General features: G+C 47.1%; 1 protein-coding gene across 1 annotated transcript in view; it reads right to left on the reverse strand.

Moving 5' to 3' along the window:
* Positions 1-15,000, reverse strand: part of LOC135560078 (armadillo-like helical domain-containing protein 3) — an 86,671-nt gene that overhangs the window by 34,793 nt on the left and 36,878 nt on the right. Inside the window, exon 22 of the mRNA XM_065001160.1 lies at positions 283-365. Within this exon, the coding sequence (XP_064857232.1) occupies positions 283-365 (83 nt within the window). The remainder of the gene's footprint in view (positions 1-282; positions 366-15,000) is intronic.

Consider the following 15,000-nt stretch of genomic DNA (forward strand, 5'->3'; position numbering starts at 1 on the left):
CTAGGGGTTTGGAGCTATGGGTTAGGGTCTAGGGCTTAGGAGCTATGGGTTAGGGTCTAGGGGTTAGGATCTATGGGTTAGGGTCTAGGGGTTAGGATCTATGGGTTAGGAGCTAGGGGTTAGGAGCTATGGGTTAAGAGCTAGGGGTTAGGAGCTATGGTTTAGTGTCTAGGGGTTAGGAGCTATGGGTTAAGAGCTAGGGGTTAGGAGCTATGGGTTAGGGGCTAGGAGCTATGGGTTAGGTCTAGGGGTAGATATTAGTGGATGTATGTGTGTTCTCACCAGTAGAGCCAGGTGAAAGATGTTGTGCTTGGCCAACAGAACGGTCTCATTGGACAGCAGGAATTTCAACAGGTTGATCAGAGCTGGTGGAAAAAGAGAAGGAAAAGAAACACACATTATTATTATAATACAACACAACCACAGCTTGTCTCTGAATGGAAGGACAAACAGACAGGAGGAACATTGTAACTGTTCAGACCCTCTGCTAGACTCATTAGTATGTGAGACAATAGAAAGACAGAGGAGGTGGAAGGGAAGAGAGAGGAACACCCACACTGTTACTGAGGGTCTGAACAGACAACACACTGTTACTGAGGGTCTGAACAGACAACACACTGTTACTGAGGGTCTGAACAGACAACACACTGTTACTGAGGGTCTGAACAGACAACGCACTGTTACTGAGAGTCTGAACAGACAACACACTGTTACTGAGGGTCTGAACAGACAACACACTGTTACTGAGGGTCTGAACAGACAACACACTGTTACTGAGGGTCTGAACAGACAACACACTGTTACTGAGGGTCTGAACAGACAAGACACTGTTACTGAGGGTCTGAACAGACAACACACTGTTACTGAGGGTCTGAACAGACAACACACTGTTACTGAGGGTCTGAACAGACACACTGTTACTGAGGGTCTGAACAGACACACTGTTACTGAGGGTCTGAACAGACACACTGTTACTGAGGGTCTGAACAGACACACTGTTACTGAGGGTCTGAACAGAAGACACACTGTTACTGAGGGTCTGAACAGACAAGACACTGTTACTGAGGGTCTGAACAGACAAGACACTGTTACTGAGGGTCTGAACAGACAACACACTGTTACTGTTACTGAGGGTCTGAACAGACGACACACTGTTACTGAGGGTCTGAACAGACAACACACTGTTACTGAGGGTCTGAACAGACAACACACTGTTACTGAGGGTCTGAACAGACAACACACTGTTACTGAGGGTCTGAACAGACAACACACTGTTACTGAGGGTCTGAACAGACAACACACTGTTACTGAGGGTCTGAACAGACAACACACTGTTACTGAGGGTCTGAACAGACAACACACTGTTACTGAGGGTCTGAACAGACAACACACTGTTACTGAGGGTCTGAACAGACAACGCACTGTTACTGAGGGTCTGAACAGACAACACACTGTTACTGAGGGTCTGAACAGACAAGACACTGTTACTGAGGGTCTGAACAGACAACACACTGTTACTGAGGGTCTGAACAGACGACACTGTTACTGAGGGTCTGAACAGACAAGACACTGTTACTGAGGGTCTGAACAGACAACACACTGTTACTGAGGGTCTGAACAGACGACACCGTTACTGAGGGTCTGAACAGACAAGACACCGTTACTGAGGGTCTGAACAGACGACACACTGTTACTGAGGGTCTGAACAGACAACACACTGTTACTGAGGGTCTGAACAGACAAGACACTGTTACTGAGGGTCTGAACAGACAAGACACTGTTACTGAGGGTCTGAACAGACAACACACTGTTACTGAGGGTCTGAACAGACAACACACTGTTACTGAGGGTCTGAACAGACAACACACTGTTACTGAGGGTCTGAACAGACGACACTGTTACTGAGGGTCTGAACAGACAAGACACTGTTACTGAGGGTCTAAACAGACAACACACTGTTACTGAGGGTCTGAATACCCACACTGTTACTGAGGGTCTGAACAGACAACACACTGTTACTGAGGGTCTGAACAGACACACTGTTACTGAGGGTCTGAACAGACACACTGTTACTGAGGGTCTGAACAGACAAGACACTGTTACTGAGGGTCTGAAAGAGACACTGTTACTGAGGGTCTGAACAGACAGACACTGTTACTGTTACTGAGGGTCTGAACAGACAACACACACTGTTACTGAGGGTCTGAACAGACACACTGTTACTGAGGGTCTGAACAGACAACACACTGTTACTGAGGGTCTGAACAGACAACACACTGTTACTGAGGGTCTGAACAGACAACACACTGTTACTGAGGGTCTGAACAGACAACGACACTGTTACTGAGGGTCTGAACAGACAACACACTGTTACTGAGGGTCTGAACAGACAACACACTGTTACTGAGGGTCTGAACAGACAACACTGTTACTGAGGGTCTGAACAGACACACTGTTACAGAGGGTCTGAACAGACGACACACTGTTACTGAGAGTCTGAACAGACAAGACACTGTTACTGAGGGTCTGAACAGACAACACACTGTTACTGTTACTGAGGGTCTGAACAGACGACACACTGTTACTGAAGGTCTGAACAGACGACACACTGTTACTGAGGGTCTGAACAGACAGACACACTGTTACTGAGGGTCTGTTCACTGAGGGTCTGAACAGACAACACACTGTTACTGAGGGTCTGAACAGACTGTTACTGAAGGTCTGAACAGACAACACACTGTTACTGAGGGTCTGAACAGACAACACACTGTTACTGAGGGTCTGAACAGACAACACACTGTTACTGAGGGTCTGAACAGACAAGACACTGTTACTGAGGGTCTGAACAGACAACACACTGTTACTGAGGGTCTGAACAGACAACACTGTTACTGAGGGTCTGAACAGACAAGACACTGTTACTGAGGGTCTGAACAGACACACTGTTACTGAGGGTCTGAACAGACAACACACTGTTACTGAGGGTCTGAACAGACAACACTGTTACTGAGGGTCTGAACAGACAACACACTGTTACTGAGGGTCTGAACAGACAACACACTGTTACTGAGGGTCTGAACAGACGACACACTGTTACTGAGGGTCTGAACAGACGACACTGTTACTGAGGGTCTGAACAGACAAGACACTGTTACTGAGGGTCTGAACAGACAACACACTGTTACTGAGGGTCTGAACAGACAACACACTGTTACTGAGGGTCTGAACAGACAGACACTGTTACTGAGGGTCTGAACAGACAACACACTGTTACTGAGGGTCTGAACAGACAACACACTGTTACTGAGGGTCTGAACAGACAACACTGTTACTGAGGGTCTGAACAGACAAGACACTGTTACTGAGGGTCTGAACAGACACACTGTTACTGAGGGTCTGAACAGACAACACACTGTTACTGTTACTGAGGGTCTGAACAGACGACACACTGTTACTGAGGGTCTGAACAGACAACACACTGTTACTGAGGGTCTGAACAGACAACACACTGTTACTGAGGGTCTGAACAGAACACTGTTACTGAGGGTCTGAACAGACAAGACACTGTTACTGAGGGTCTGAACAGACAAGACACTGTTACTGAGGGTCTGAACAGACAAGACACTGTTACTGAGGGTCTGAACAGACAACACACTGTTACTGAGGGTCTGAACAGAACACTGTTACTGAGGGTCTGAACAGACAACACACTGTTACTGAGGGTCTGAACAGACAAGACACTGTTACTGAGGGTCTGAACAGACAACACTGTTACTGAGGGTCACTGTTACTGAACAGACAACACACTGTTACTGAGGGTCTGAACAGACAACACACTGTTACTGAGGGTCTGAACAGACAAGACACTGTTACTGAGGGTCTGAACAGACAACACACTGTTACTGAGGGTCTGAACAGACACAGGGTCACACTGTTACTGAGGGTCTGAACAGACAACACACTGTTACTGAGGGTCTGAACAGACAGACAACACACTGTTACTGAGGGTCTGAACAGACAAGACACTGTTACTGAGGGTCTGAACAGACAACACTTACTGTTACTGAGGGTCTGAACAGACAACACACTGTTACTGAGGGTCTGAACAGACAAGACACTGTTACTGAGGGTCTGAACAGACAACACACTGTTACTGAGGGTCTGAACAGACAACACACTGTTACTGAGGGTCTGAACAGACAACACACTGTTACTGAGGGTCTGAACAGACACACACTGTTACTGAGGGTCTGAACAGACAAGACACTGTTACTGAGGGTCTGAACAGACAACACACTGTTACTGAGGGTCTGAACAGACAACACACTGTTACTGAGGGTCTGAACAGACAACACACTGTTACTGAGGGTCTGAACAGACAACACACTGTTACTGAGGGTCTGAACAGACACACTGTTACTGAGGGTCTGAACAGACAAGACACTGTTACTGAGGGTCTGAACAGACAACACACTGTTACTGTCTGAACAGGACACACTGTTACTGAGGGTCTGAACAGACAACACACTGTTACTGAGGGTCTGAACAGACAACACACTGTTACTGAGGGTCTGAACAGACAACACACTGTTACTGAGGGTCTGAACAGACAACACACTGTTACTGAGGGTCTGAACAGACAAGACACTGTTACTGAGGGTCTGAACAGACAAGACACTGTTACTGAGGGTCTGAACAGACAACACACTGTTACTGAGGGTCTGAACAGACAACACACAAGACACCGAGGTCTGAACAGTTACTGAGGGTCTGAACAGACAACACACTGTTACTGAGGGTCTGAACAGACAACACACTGTTACTGAGGGTCTGAACAGACAACACACTGTTACTGAGGGTCTGTTACTGTTACTGAGGGTCTGAACAGACAACACACTGTTACTGAGGGTCTGAACAGACAAGACACTGTTCTGAGGGTCTGAACAGACGACACTGTTACTGAGGGTCTGAACAGACAACACACTGTTACTGAGGGTCTGAACAGACAACACACTGTTACTGAGGGTCTGAACAGACAAGACACCGTTACTGAGGGTCTGAACAGACAAGACACTGTTACTGAGGGTCTGAACAGACAACGCACTGTTACTGAGGGTCTGAACAGACAACACACTGTTACTGAGGGTCTGAACAGACAAGACACTGTTACTGAGGGTCTGAACAGACAACACACTGTTACTGAGGGTCTGAACAGACAACACACTGTTACTGAGGGTCTGAACAGACAACACACTGTTACTGAGGGTCTGAACAGACACACTGTTACTGAGGGTCTGAACAGACAACACACTGTTACTGAGGGTCTGAACAGACAACGCACTGTTACTGAGGGTCTGAACAGACAACACACTGTTACTGAGGGTCTGAACAGACAACGCACTGTTACTGAGGGTCTGAACAGACAACGCACTGTTACTGAGGGTCTGAACAGACAACGCACTGTTACTGAGGGTCTGAACAGACAACGACACTGTTACTGAGGGTCTGAACAGACAACGCACTGTTACTGAGGGGCGGGGGCTGAACAGACGATGCCTTACTGAGGGTCTGAACAGAGACATGGTGTGATGAAGGAAACATACAGGAACTCAAATCCTTCTGTTCACCTGATTTAGAATTCTCACAATCAAATGTAGACCGCATTATCTTCCAAGAGAATTCTCTTCGATTATAATCACAGCACGTATATATCTGAACAGACAAGCAGACACATCGATGGCTCTGAACAGAACTTTATTTAACTCTTTGCAAACTGGAAACCATTTATCCGGAGGCTGCATTCATTGTAGCTGGGGATTTTAACAAAGCTAATCTGAAAACAAGACTCCCTAGGGTTTTATCAGCATATCGATTGAACAGACAACCAGGGGGTGGTAAAACCTTGGATCATTGTTACTCTAGGGTCCGACACTGTTACTGACGCACACTGTTATAAGGCCCTGCCCAGCCCCCTGTTTCGGAAAAGCTGACCACGACTCCATTTTTTGATCCCTGTCTACAGGCAGAAACTTAAACAAGAGGCTCCACACGCTGAGGGTCTGAACAGAACACTGGTCAGACCAAGTCTGACTCCACACTCCAAGACTGCTTCCATCACGGGTCTGGAACAGACAACACACTGTTTGAGGCTGTCAGTCTGAAAACAGACGAATACGCTGATTACTGAGGGTCTGAAACGAGTTCATTAGAACTGTTACGTCGCAGGGGTCTAAGATGTCTGAACATACAACGATAAAAACATTCCCAAACCAGAAACCGTGGATTGATGAGCATTCTGAAACTGAAAGCTGTTACCAGGGTCTTAACAGACAAGGTGTCTGTAACATGTCCGAACAGAAACAACTGCAGCTATTCCTCCGCAAGGCTATTAAACAAGCTAGCGTCAGTACAGGGACAAAGTGGAATCTCAATTCAATGGCTCAGACAGACAAGAGGCATGTGGCAGGGTCTGAACAGTCAATCACGTTACTGACAAGAAGAAACCCAGCCCAGTCACGGACCAGGATGTCTTGCTCCCAGGCAGACTAAACACTGTTTTGAGGGTCTGAACAGACAATACACTGTTACTGACAGGGTCTGCAACGAAAACATGTTACGGTCTGAACAGACAACACACACTCCTTCACTGCAGCCGAGGTGAGTAAGACATTTAAACGTGTTAACCAGACGCAAGGCTGCAGGCCCAGAACGGCATCCCCAGCCGTTACTCAGAGCATGAACAGACAGACCAGCTGGCTGGGTGTTTGAACATATTCAACAATCACTGTTACCAGTCTGCTGACCCACACTGTTACAAGAGGGTCTGAACAGACCATTGTTCCTGTTCCCAAGAAAGCAAGGTAACTGAGCTAAACGACACCGAACCCCGTAGCACTCAGGGTCCGTCATCATGAAGTGCTTTGAGAGACTAGTCAAGGACCATATCACCTGTTACTAGGGTCTGACACCCTAGACCCACTCCAATTTGCTTACCGCCCAAATAGGTCCACAGACTGTTACTGAGGGTCTCAACACACTGCACACTGCCCTAACCCACTGGACAAGAGGAATACCTACTGTGAGAATGCTGTTCAGACGACACAGCTCTGGCATTCAACACCATAGTACCCTCCAGGGTCTGAACAGACAACACACTCGAGACCCTGGGTCTCGACACCCTGAACCCCTGTGCAACTACTGGACTTCCTGACGGGTCTGAACCCCCAGGTGGTGAGGGTAGGCAGACAACAACATCACTGTTACTGAGGGTCTCAACACGGGACACTGTTACAAGGGTCTTCTGACCCTCTCCTGTACTCCCTGTTCACCCACGTTACTGGGTGAACAGCAAGACACGCAGGTCCAACTCAATCATCAAGTTTATGGACAGACACAACAGTGGTAGGCTTGATTCCAACAACGACGAGACGGCCTACAGGGAGGAGTCTGACAGACAACCACTGTTAGTGTGGTGTCTGAAAATAACCTCACACTCAGGGTCAACAAAACTAAGGAGATGATTGTGGACTTCAGGAAACAGCAGAGGGAACACCCCCTATCCACACGATGGAACAGTAGTGGAGAGGTCTAGCAAGTTTTAACAGCATACACATCACAGACAAACTGAATTGGTCCACTCACACTGACAGCTGTTCGTGAAGAAGGCGCAGCAGCGCACTCTTCAACCTCAGGAGGCTGAAGAAATTCGGCTTGTCACCAAAAGCACTCACGAACTTTACAGATGCACAGACGAGACATCAACACTGTTACGGGCTGTATCACCGCCTGGTACGGCAACTGAGGGTCTCAACCGTAAGGCTCTCCAGAGGGTAGTGAGGTCTGCACAACGCATCACCGGGGCAAACTACCTGCCCTCCAGGACACCTACACCACCCGATGTTACAGGAAGGTTACTAAAGATCACAAGACATCAACCACTGAACCACTGCCTGTTCACCCCGCTATCATCCAGAAGGCGAGGTCTGTACAGGTGCATCAAAGCTGGGACTGAGGGACTGAAAACAGCTTCTATCTCAAGGCTATCAGACTGTTAAACAGCCACTGTTACTGAGGGCTGCTGCCAACACACTGTCATCTGAACAGACCCAACTCCAGCCACTTTAATAATGGGTCTGATGGGAAATTATGTAAATATATCACTAGCCACTTTAAACAATGCTACCTTAGGGTCTAATGTTACTTACCCTACATTATTCATCTCATATGCATACGTATATACTGTAGGGTCTACATCATCGACTGCATCCTTACTGAATACATGTATCACAGCCACTTTAACTATGCCACTTTGTTTACTTTGTCTACATACTCATCTCATAGGGTATATACTGACACGATACCATCTACTGTATGCTGCTCTGTACCATCACTCACTGTTATAGGGTCTGTACATATTCTTTATCCCTGTTACACTGTGTATAAGACAGTAGTTTTAGAATTGTTAGTTAGATTACTTGTTGGTTATCACTGCAGGGTCTGAACAGAAGCACAAGCACTTTACTGAGGGTCTACACTCGCATTAACATCTGCTAACCATGTGTATGTGACAAATAAAATTTGATTTGATTTGATTTGATTTGAACAGACAACACACTGTTACTGAGGGTCTGAACAGACAACACACTGTTACTGAGGGTCTGAACAGACAAGACACTGTTACTGAGGGTCTGAACAGACAACACACTGTTACTGAGGGTCTGAACAGACGACACTGTTACTGAGGGTCTGAACAGACAAGACACTGTTACTGAGGGTCTGAACAGACACACTGTTACTGAGGGTCTGAACAGACAACGACACTGTTACTGAGGGTCTGAACAGACAACGCACTGTTACTGAGGGTCTGAACAGACAACACACTGTTACTGAGGGTCTGAACAGACAACACACTGTTACTGAGGGTCTGAACAGACGACACTGTTACTGAGGGTCTGAACAGACAAGACACTGTTACTGAGGGTCTGAACAGACAAGACACTGTTACTGAGGGTCTGAACAGACAAGACACTGTTACTGAGGGTCTGAAAAGACAACACAATGTTACTGAGGGTCTGAACAGACAACACACTGTTACTGAGGGTCTGAACAGACAACACACTGTTACTGAGGGTCTGAACAGACAACACACTGTTACTGAGGGTCTGAACAGACAAGACACTGTTACTGAGGGTCTGAACAGACAACACACTGTTACTGAGGGTCTGAACAGACAACACACTGTTACTGAGGGTCTGAACAGACAACACACTGTTACTGAGGGTCTGAACAGACAACACACTGTTACTGAGGGTCTGAACAGACACACTGTTACTGAGGGTCTGAACAGACACACTGTTACTGAGGGTCTGAACAGACACACTGTTACTGAGGGTCTGAACAGACACACTGTTACTGAGGGTCTGAACAGACACACTGTTACTGAGGGTCTGAACAGACAACACACTGTTACTGAGGGTCTGAACAGACAAGACACTGTTACTGAGGGTCTGAACAGACAACACTGTTACTGAGGGTCTGAACAGACACACTGTTACTGAGGGTCTGAACAGACGACACACTGTTACTGAAGGTCTGAACAGACAACACACTGTTACTGAGGGTCTGAACAGACAACACACTGTTACTGAGGGTCTGAACAGACAACACACTGTTACTGAGGGTCTGAACAGACAACGCACTGTTACTGAGGGTCTGAACAGACAACGCACTGTTACTGTTACTGAGGGTCTGAACAGACAAGACACTGTTACTGAGGGTCTGAACAGACAAGACACTGTTACTGAGGGTCTGAACAGACAACACACTGTTACTGAGGGTCTGAACAGACAACACACTGTTACTGAGGGTCTGAACAGACAACACACTGTTACTGAGGGTCTGAACAGACAACACACTGTTACTGAGGGTCTGAACAGACAACACTGTTACTGAGGGTCTGAACAGACAAGACACTGTTACTGAGGGTCTGAACAGACAACGCACTGTTACTGAGGGTCTGAACAGACAAGACACTGTTACTGAGGGTCTGAACAGACAAGACACTGTTACTGAGGGTCTGAACAGACAACACTGTTACTGAGGGTCTGAACAGACAACACACTGTTACTGAAGGTCTGAACAGACACACTGTTACTGAGGGTCTGAACAGACAAGACACTGTTACTGAGGGTCTGAACAGACAAGACACTGTTACTGAGGGTACTGAACAGACAGGTCTAAACAGACAAGACACTGTTACTGAGGGTCTGAACAGACAAGACACTGTTACTGAGGGTCTGAACAGACAACACACTGTTACTGAGGGTCTGAACAGACAACACACTGTTACTGAGGGTCTGAACAGACAACACACTGTTACTGAGGGTCTGAACAGACAACACACTGTTACTGAGGGTCTGAACAGACAACACACTGTTACTGAGGGTCTGAACAGACAACACACTGTTACTGAAGGTCTGAACAGACACACTGTTACTGAGGGTCTGAACAGACAAGACACTGTTACTGAGGGTCTGAACAGACAAGACACTGTTACTGAGGGTCTGAACAGACAAGACACTGTTACTGAGGGTCTGAACAGACAAGACACTGTTACTGAGGGTCTGAACAGACAACACACTGTTACTGAGGGTCTGAACAGACAACACACTGTTACTGAGGGTCTGAACAGACAACACACTGTTACTGAGGGTCTGAACAGACAACACACTGTTACTGAGGGTCTGAACAGACAACACACTGTTACTGAGGGTCTGAACAGACAACACACTGTTACTGAGGGTCTGAACAGACAACACACTGTTACTGAGGGTCTGAACAGACAACACACTGTTACTGAGGGTCTGAACAGACAACACACTGTTACTGAGGGTCTGAACAGACAAGACACTGTTACTGAGGGTCTGAACAGACAACACACTGTTACTGAGGGTCTGAACAGACAACACACTGTTACTGAGGGTCTGAACAGACAACACACTGTTACTGAGGGTCTGAACAGACAACACACTGTTACTGAGGGTCTGAACAGACGACACTGTTACTGAGGGTCTGAACAGACAAGACACTGTTACTGAGGGTCTAAACAGACAACACACTGTTACTGAGGGTCTGAATACCCACACTGTTACTGAGGGTCTGAACAGACAACACACTGTTACTGAGGGTCTGAACAGACAACACACTGTTACTGAGGGTCTGAACAGACACACTGTTACTGAGGGTCTGAACAGACACACTGTTACTGAGGGTCTGAACAGACAAGACACTGTTACTGAGGGTCTGAACAGACACACTGTTACTGAGGGTCTGAACAGACAACACACTGTTACTGAGGGTCTGAACAGACAACACACTGTTACTGAGGGTCTGAACAGACACACTGTTACACTGTTACTGAAGGTCTGAACAGACAACACACTGTTACTGAGGGTCTGAACAGACAAGACACTGTTACTGAGGGTCTGAACAGACAAGACACTGTTACTGAGGGTCTGAACAGACAACACACTGTTACTGAGGGTCTGAACAGACAACACACTGTTACTGAGGGTCTGAACAGACGACACTGTTACTGAGGGTCTGAACAGACAAGACACTGTTACTGAGGGTCTGAACAGACAACACACTGTTACTGAGGGTCTGAACAGACAACACACTGTTACTGAGGGTCTGAACAGACACACTGTTACTGAGGGTCTGAACAGACACACTGTTACTGAGGGTCTGAACAGACACACTGTTACTGAGGGTCTGAACAGACACACTGTTACTGAGGGTCTGAACAGACACACTGTTACTGAGGGTCTGAACACCCACACTGTTACTGAGGGTCTGAACAGACACACTGTTACTGAGGGTCTGAACAGACAACACACTGTTACTGAGGGTCTGAACAGACAAGACACTGTTACTGAGGGTCTGAACAGACACACTGTTACTGAGGGTCTGAACAGACAACACACTGTTACTGTTACTGAGGGTCTGAACAGACGACACACTGTTACTGAGGGTCTGAACAGACAACACACTGTTACTGAGGGTCTGAACAGACAACACACTGTTACTGAGGGTCTGAACAGACAACACACTGTTACTGAGGGTCTGAACAGACAACACACTGTTACTGAGGGTCTGAACAGACAAGACACTGTTACTGAGGGTCTGAACAGACAACACACTGTTACTGAGGGTCTGAACAGACAACACACTGTTACTGAGGGTCTGAACAGACAACTGAGGGTCTGAACAGACACACTGTTACTGAGGGTCTGAACAGACAACACACTGTTACTGAGGGTCTGAACAGACAACGCACTGTTACTGAGGGTCTGAACAGACAAGACACTGTTACTGAGGGTCTGAACAGACAAGACACTGTTACTGAGGGTCTGAACAGACAACACACTGTTACTGAGGGTCTGAACAGACGACACTGTTACTGAGGGTCTGAACAGACAAGACACTGTTACTGAGGGTCTGAACAGACAACACACTGTTACTGAGGGTCTGAACAGACACGACACTGTTACTGAGGGTCTGAACAGACAACACACTGTTACTGAGGGTCTGAACAGACAACACACTGTTACTGAGGGTCTGAACAGACAACACACTGTTACTGAGGGTCTGAACAGACGCCACTGTTACTGAGGGTCTGAACAGACACACTGTTACTGAGGGTCTGAACAGACACACTGTTACTGACAACACTGTTACTGAGGGTCTGAACAGACACACTGTTACTGAGGGTCTGAACAGACAACACACTGTTACTGAGGGTCTGAACAGACAACACACTGTTACTGAGGGTCTGAACAGACAACACACTGTTACTGAGGGTCTGAACAGACACACTGTTACTGAGGGTCTGAACAGACAACACACTGTTACTGAGGGTCTGAACAGACAACACACTGTTACTGAGGGTCTGAACAGACACACTGTTACTGAGGGTCTGAACAGACACACTGTTACTGAGGGTCTGAACAGACAACACACTGTTACTGAGGGTCTGAACAGACACACTGTTACTGAGGGTCTGAACACCCACACTGTTACTGAGGGTCTGAACAGACACACTGTTACTGAGGGTCTGAACAGACACACTGTTACTGAGGGTCTGAACAGACACACTGTTACTGAGGGTCTGAACAGACACACTGTTACTGAGGGTCTGAACAGACACACTGTTACTGAGGGTCTGAACAGACAAGACACTGTTACTGAGGGTCTGAACAGACACACTGTTACTGAGGGTCTGAACAGACAACACACTGTTACTGTTACTGAGGGTCTGAACAGACGACACACTGTTACTGAAGGTCTGAACAGACAACACACTGTTACTGAGGGTCTGAACAGACAACACTGTTACTGAGGGTCTGAACAGACAACGCACTGTTACTGAGGGTCTGAACAGACAACGCACTGTTACTGAGGGTCTGAACAGACAACGCACTGTTACTGAGGGTCTGAACAGACAACGCACTGTTACTGAGGGTCTGAACAGACAACGCACTGTTACTGAGGGTCTGAACAGACAACGCACTGTTACTGAGGGTCTGAACAGACAACGCACTGTTACTGAGGGTCTGAACAGACAACGCACTGTTACTGAGGGTCTGAACAGACAACGCACTGTTACTGAGGGTCTGAACAGACAACGCACTGTTACTGAGGGTCTGAACAGACGACACTGTTACTGAGGGTCTGAACAGACAACACACTGTTACTGAGGGTCTGAACAGACAAGACACTGTTACTGAGGGTCTGAACAGACAACACACTGTTACTGAGGGTCTGAACAGACGACACTGTTACTGAGGGTCTGAACAGACAAGACACTGTTACTGAGGGTCTGAACAGACAAGACACTGTTACTGAGGGTCTGAACAGACACACTGTTACTGAGGGTCTGAACAGACAAGACACTGTTACTGAGGGTCTGAACAGACAACACACTGTTACTGAGGGTCTGAACAGACAACACACTGTTACTGAGGGTCTGAACAGACAACACACTGTTACTGAGGGTCTGAACAGACAAGACACTGTTACTGAGGGTCTGAACAGACAAGACACTGTTACTGAGGGTCTGAACAGACAAGACACTGTTACTGAGGGTCTGAACAGACAAGACACTGTTACTGAGGGTCTGAACAGACAACACACTGTTACTGAGGGTCTGAACAGACAAGACACTGTTACTGAGGGTCTGAACAGACAACACACTGTTACTGAGGGTCTGAACAGACAACACACTGTTACTGAGGGTCTGAACAGACAACACACTGTTACTGAGGGTCTGAACAGACAACACACTGTTACTGAGGGTCTGAACAGACAACACACTGTTACTGAGGGTCTGAACAGACAACACACTGTTACTGAGGGTCTGAACAGACAACACACTGTTACTGAGGGTCTGAACAGACAACACACTGTTACTGAGGGTCTGAACAGACAAGACACTGTTACTGAGGGTCTGAACAGACAACACACTGTTACTGAGGGTCTGAACAGACAACACACTGTTACTGAGGGTCTGAACAGACACACTGTTACTGAGGGTCTGAACAGACAAGACACTGTTACTGAGGGTCTGAACAGACAACACACTGTTACTGAGGGTCTGAACAGACAACACACTGTTACTGAGGGTCTGAACAGACAACACACTGTTACTGAGGGTCTGAACAGACAACACACTGTTACTGAGGGTCTGAACAGACAACACACTGTTACTGAGGGTCTGAACAGACAACACACTGTTACTGAGGGTCTGAACAGACAACACACTGTTACTGAGGGTCTGAACAGACAACACACTGTTACTGAGGGTCTGAACAGACAACACACTGTTACTGAGGGTCTGAACAGACAACACACTGTTACTGAGGGTCTGAACAGACAACACACTGTTACTGAGGGTCTGAACAGACAACACACTGTTACTGAGGGTCTGAACAGACAACACAC

This window comes from Oncorhynchus nerka, linkage group LG15, assembly GCF_034236695.1.
Source record: "Oncorhynchus nerka isolate Pitt River linkage group LG15, Oner_Uvic_2.0, whole genome shotgun sequence".
Lineage (NCBI taxonomy): Eukaryota > Metazoa > Chordata > Actinopteri > Salmoniformes > Salmonidae > Oncorhynchus > Oncorhynchus nerka.